This window comes from Chinchilla lanigera, unplaced genomic scaffold (assembly GCF_000276665.1).
Source record: "Chinchilla lanigera isolate Chin_1 unplaced genomic scaffold, ChiLan1.0 scaffold00127, whole genome shotgun sequence".
NCBI lineage: Eukaryota > Metazoa > Chordata > Mammalia > Rodentia > Chinchillidae > Chinchilla > Chinchilla lanigera.
The window spans coordinates 1,318,409-1,324,432 of record NW_004955528.1 but is presented as its reverse complement, the minus strand read 5'-3'; the positions used below and the strand labels follow the sequence as shown (position 1 = coordinate 1,324,432).

Sequence of the window (6,024 nt, the reverse complement as noted above, 5' to 3'; positions counted from 1 at the left end):
TCCTGTACCCCCACGGCGTGGACACCTTGCCCCTGGGGACACCCGCCCTCCCTAACGCCGGGGATACCCGCTTTCCTTGCGGGGTTCCTGCACCTACCGCCTCCTGCCCCCTTTGACACCCTGCTCCCTGCACACCCCGGCCCGCAGCACCCCCGCCCCTCCCCCATCACCCACTGACCCCTGCCCTATCCCGCTTGGCCTGTGCCACGGGCCTGCCCGCTCTTGCTGCCCCCACACACTCTTCCCGCGTCCCAGCCCTTCTCCACGCCTGCCTCACCCATGCGTTCCCCAGGGCTGAGCGCAGTTCCCTATCGCCCCCACCCTGTTACCTCCCCCAGGTGTGAACCGACACTTCCATATGATCTGTATCCGGGACAAGTTCAGCCAGAACATTGGGCGGCAGGTTCCATCCAAGGTCATCTGGGACCATCTGAGCACTATGTATGACATGCAAGCACTGGTGAGCTGGACTCGTGCTTCTCTAGTCTTGGGGGGAAGTGGGGAGATGGGAGGCCCCACACCCTGTCTTCCGAAGGTCAGAGCCAGTGGGGTGGAGCATGCCCGCTACTGGGCAGAGCAGCAGGGGGCCCCAGCAGAGGAGGTGCTGGTCCTTCTGAGAGCTCAATAGTGCAATGGAAAGCACCAGCCTAGTCATAGTAGCTGGTTGCTCTCTCCGGGACCCTACTTTAGATTGGGCAGTCAATAAAAGTCCAGGGAGTAACTGGGAACCTGAGACTGGGGCGAGGCATCCACCACAGAGGGACAAGTGGGGATGCAGAGGCGTGGCCCCTAGCTGTCAGTCTTTGGGTGACCCAGAAGCGTTGTAGGGAGAGGATAACATTACGTGAATCCCGTGGAAGTAAAGCAGTGTCTGTGAGAGCCAGGCAGATAGAGGCCCTGGCCTCACAGAGTTGGGAGCTAACAGTGTCTGGCTGGTAAGCAGGTTAACCAGATAACCAGGATGGCAGGAGAGCTGGAGGTGTCTGATGAGTGAGCAGATGAACTAGATAATCGAGGTGGCAAAAGAAACAGGTGGGTGTTCCTGGCAGAGAAAGGGCAGCTGTCGAAGCCCTGTGGCAGCCGAGGTTGGTAGGCCTAGGAAGTCAAGGGAGTGTTCCTGGCATGAGCCAGGGCTGGGAGTTGGCGCTCCAGAAGAGGTGTGCTGGTGTAAGCAGAGTGTGCCTCCTGCCCGGACACAGGGCCATGCTGGGCCTGGGTGGGCCTAGGTTCCTGCTGTGTGGCTGAGGCTGAGAACACTGCCTTGGGCAGATCCTGTGCACTCCCCTCTGAGAGCTATGGGAAGAGGACAGAGGGGCAAACCACATTTTGTGGAGTTTACACTGGCTGACCAGCACCTGGAAACCTAGATGCAGCAGACTGTTAGAGTCTGCATCCTGGAGCATGCTTGCTCCTGCCTGTACATTGAGTGCATTAGTCGGAGGCTGGGCACCACCTGCAAGGTCAGAGGCTCTCTCTTTCTCGACTCCCCAGGGCTAGCAGCTTGCATTTTGTGGGGTCGTTTGGGGGCACTGGTCTCCAGGCACTCCTGCACCAGGTTCCAGAGAGATCAGTGCAGCACTGATGCAGCCTGTCTTTGGGAAGGACAGAGAGTGCCAAAGCCTGAGACGGGCACAGTGGCCTGCAAGACCGGGCCATCCCTTCCTCTGGCTTAGAGCACCTTGACAGGTGCACTTAGGCTGAGCTGCCTGGTTTCATATGGCACCAAGCTGCTGATAGCTCTGTCTCCTGACCCCTAGTTCAGGGGCGCTCCCTGCCAGCTCGCTCTTCCTGTGATCCACTGGACCTCTACCGTCTGATCTGTGTGACCTGAGGAAGCCCAGTCAGGTCTTACTACCCTGCTGCACTTACCTTGTCTTCCTTGCTGGCTGTCCGTGCATGTGGCTTTTCCTGCTGACGCCCTCAGGGTCTGTGGGCTCCTGCCATGTAAACAGGAGCAGGAGACATCTGTGAGCTTTCCTCACTGTCACGGCTTCCTGGACAGCCTCTGGGAGGATGGTCTGGTGAGAAGGCCGTGCTGGCGAGTCACACTATAGCATCCTTAGGTCTCTCAGTGGTGCTGGCCCATGGCTCTTCACAGGGTCTGCTAGTCTAGCCCTTCCTGTCTGTCTGGAAAGCCCAGCCACAGTGGAAGGAAGGAAAGGTCTTCACCCTGCGTGCCACCCACTCACAGCTTCCAGTGGTCATGATGCTCCCTGCTCACTAGCTGCCTCTGAATGTCTTTTTTTTTTGTCTTTTTAAGACAGGGTCTTGCTATGCAGGTCAGGCTGGCCTTGAGTTCACTCTGTAGCCCAGGCTGGTCTCTAACTCACAATGATCCTCTTGCCTCAGCCTCCTGAGTGCTGGGATTATAGGCGTGTGCCACCACACCCGGCTCTGAATGTCTTCAGTGACCTGCTGACATCACATTTTCTTTGTTTCTTGAAAATACAAAATGCTCTGTTCTTCCTTAGCATGAGTCCGAGATTCTTCCCTTCCCAAATCCGGAGAGGAACTTCGTCCTTCCTGAGGAGATCATTCAAGAGGTCCGAGAAGGTGAGACTTGGATGAGGTCAGGTCTGGGAATAGAAAAGGCCAGACCTGGGCCAGCAGTGGGGAAGTCAGGGACTTTTAGGAGGTGTGAGGGTCCTGCTCAGGCCCCACCTCTGTGTACATGGGAGGTCTTGGGAACCTGCGGGCGGGGGAGGACTTTGCTCAAGAGCAGTCGTGTGACAGACACCAAGACCTGTGTGGGCAGCAAGAGTTGGGCAGTGCTGACCTGACCGTCCCCAGTGCTGGCCATCACCGTGGGTTTCCAGTGAACGTCAGCCGTCTCCTCCACAGGAAAAGTGATCATTGAAGAGGAAATGAAAGAGGAAATGAAGGAGGACGTGGACCCCCACAGCGGGGCTGATGATGGTGAGTGTGGGGCTCCTTACGCCGCCCTGTGCCCTTTAGAGCGCAGCACCCCGTCTCCCCAGCCAGAAAGGCATCCCACACGCAGGGCAAGCCAGGTGGCCATAAAGCGTGCGAGATGGCAATGCCCGTTACAGGCAGGCACGGTGCGGGTCCTCTCCGTGCAGGACTCCTGACAAGTCTTCCCTGTATGGGGAGCAAGTGCTCAGCTGGCCCCTTATTTGACATCGTGGCAGAGCCTGGAAGCCTGAGCATGTGACACCCTGGGGCTCTCATGGTTGGAAGGCCCTCAGGAAGACCCAGCCCATGTGTGAGGGTCTCCCCAGCCAGGAGGAAGCCTGTTGCATTCAGAGGGTCACATGTACAGATTCTCATTTTTCTAACTGAACAGAGAGATGAACCGAGATTCTGAATATTTTCAGCGAAATCATTTTGTTTCTCAGTTTTTTCATCTTCAGGAAGCTTGGGGAAAGCAACAGAAAAATCCAGCAAAGACAAAGAGAAGAACTCTTCAGACTTGGGGTGCAAAGAAGGGGCGGACAAGCGGAAGCGCAGCCGGGTCACCGACAAAGTGCTCACAGCAAACAGTAACCCCTCCAGCCCCAGCGCTGCCAAGCGGCGCAGAACATAGACACCTCAACCCCAGGGGCAGCAGAATCGTCCTGATGCTTCAAGCTACTACTGCCTGCCCTCAGGTCTCGGCAAAAGCGTTCATCTCATGGGGACATGCATGGAGCCTGGCACCGTGCTGCCAGCCCATCAGGGAACTCATGGACCTGAAAGACCAGGGTCAACCCCATTTGGTCGTGCAGGCAGCTGAATCCGCATTCTGCCTCCTCCCAGGGCGTCTCCACCTTCGCCTACCACTTGCGGAGGAGACCAGGAGAAGACCTGAATCAGCAAGCAATAAAACACCGTCCTCACTCTGTCTCAGAGGGAGCACGTAGTCTTCCCTGGGTTCGCACTCTGCATCGCTTGGCCCTCTAAGCCCCACTTCTGCCCTGACCAAGACATCAGGAGAATGTGGCCCAGGACGTCACACTACTTGCCTTGTGTGGACCCCCAACCGAGAACCTAAGGACTGGGTACTTTGCCTCGTTCACTTGTACTGTAATGATGTATATAATTTGGTTGGTATTTCACTATTTAATTTGTAAGAAACCTATTTTATACTAGTGTTTTATATGAGCAAAAATACTGCAGAAGTTAAACCTATGTTGTATTTTTTCTGAGATGTTTTGTTTTAAGGTAACAACTGCTGAGATACTTTTTGCTCAGTTTTTATATGCCAGATACAGAGAATTTGTAGCGGTTATTTTTGTAATTCTAGTGGCCTGTGAAAAGACTAAATGAGCGAGTGGAGGGGAAAGCACAACCACTGGGCTGAGGCGGTGGTGGCCCCAGTGTTGACTGGGGTCCACTTCATTTGGCTGTGAACATTAAAGCACAAAAAAATCAACCTGGAGTCATGTGGTTTTGATATCCAAGTAGGTTAGTTTCTCATGTGGTAGGAAGTTTAATTTTTCTAAGGTTTGTAACTGAGGAGCCCACTTAAACAATTTAACATTACTTGATACAATGTACAAAAACAGTAACAGCCCAGTGTAGTTACTTTGTTGAACCTGACAAGTGCTCCAAACAGCCCATGGGAGAGAGGAGAGGCCCTGTTGCCTGGCACCAGCTGCTGCTCCTGCACTGCTCTCAGCATCCGCCTGAGACTGCTGGCTGAGTCTGTTCTTCACAAAGCAAAGTCCTGCCACTCTGAGAAGACACGCTCTGTCTGGGCCGGGCTTCACTGCCCTGCTCTGCTTATCCTGACACCTCTGTGGGCATGAATTTCTCTCCTACCATCTTCGGAGACCTGAGCAGTGAGAAATGGGGGGCCCTACCCCAGGCTGCACCAAACTCCCCATCATTTCTAGACAGGCCATGTCAGGTGACCTTGAACATAACACTGGAGCTGGCTTCCCAGCACAGAAAGAGCATCTTGTCATACTCGAGCGATTTCGCCCTGGGAAGCAGCAGTCTTCCAGCCTGCCTCTTCACTGCCAGGCTAGACCAGCTTTGAGGCCCCTGCTCTGCTTTCTACAGAGCCTGAACAAATCTGCACTCGATTACAGTCCGCCACATGCAGCGGGATGAGGATCGAGTCCTGCCCTGTCTGAGATGAAGTCCCAGCTCGTGGACCCCTTGCTGCCCACTACACACTCACCTGCAGTCAGCACTGCCTATCCTGTCCGGGAGGAACAGCACAGGTGTCAGCACTGCAGCAAGGCCTGCAGTGGGGGCCGCCACTCTAACCCTGACCAAGGGCAAGTGTCCACTGCCATGTGACCTCTTCTTGAAGGTTGGCCCACACTCAATGTCTGTTTTTATGCCTGGCCCAGCCACTGGACTCATGGTCCATGAGAGAAGCCTGCCTTTGAGGAGTCCAAAGCAAGCGGATTGCCATACCCTGAGAGAGGTGATGTCAGCACTCCACATACTTGTCTCTCTGCTTTCTGGGGCAGTTGAGGGGCTGGCCACCCACCCAAGTGTTTCCAAGTCAGCCAGACTGTGAGCAGCTGTCACCCTTGATGCCCACTCAAAGCTCCCACCTACTATGATGGCAAGCTCAGGTCCAGCTGCAGCTACATAGCAAGGCTACACTTCCTGTTGCAGCATGCAATCTGCAGACATGACCAGAGCCCCACAGCCTCATGGGTTCACAACTGACCTTTTGGAACGTAAGGCAGCATGGACACAGATGCCAGTAACACGGAGTGTCCCAGTGAGTGAACGGGTAAGAGGTCAGCAAGGCTTGGGGCATCCAGAGTGTCCTCACGGTGTTCCCAAGGCTACAACTGGAAGGCTGCATTTAGCTCAGTGTCACCGGGCCCCCACAGCTGTGCATGGCCTGTCAGCTGGCTGGGAGTGTGGAGCGTCCCAGTGGAGGCTAGAAACAGCTCCCTGGCCACTGTCATTATGGGCAAATCTAAGATCCAGCTGAGTTTGATCTAGGTTTTTGAAACAAGAAGGTGGCAGGATAGTTTCAGAGGAAGCTTCCCACCCAGGGTGGCCACTCCCTGGTTCCTCTCCAGCACGGCCTCTCCAGCGGATATGGAGGTGAAA

At 55.1% G+C, this 6,024-nt stretch overlaps 1 protein-coding gene across 1 annotated transcript; it reads left to right on the top strand.

The window, feature by feature from the left end:
- Positions 1–338: 338 nt before the first annotated feature.
- Positions 339–4,372, top strand: Mrgbp (MRG/MORF4L binding protein; the record flags this gene model as incomplete). The annotated part of the gene is given in 4 exon segments (XM_013507524.1): positions 339–460; positions 2,472–2,553; positions 2,842–2,916; positions 3,357–4,372. Coding segments are annotated over 4 exon segments (467 nt in total), but the record flags the coding sequence as incomplete, so codon positions are not given.
- Positions 4,373–6,024: the final 1,652 nt, after the last annotated feature.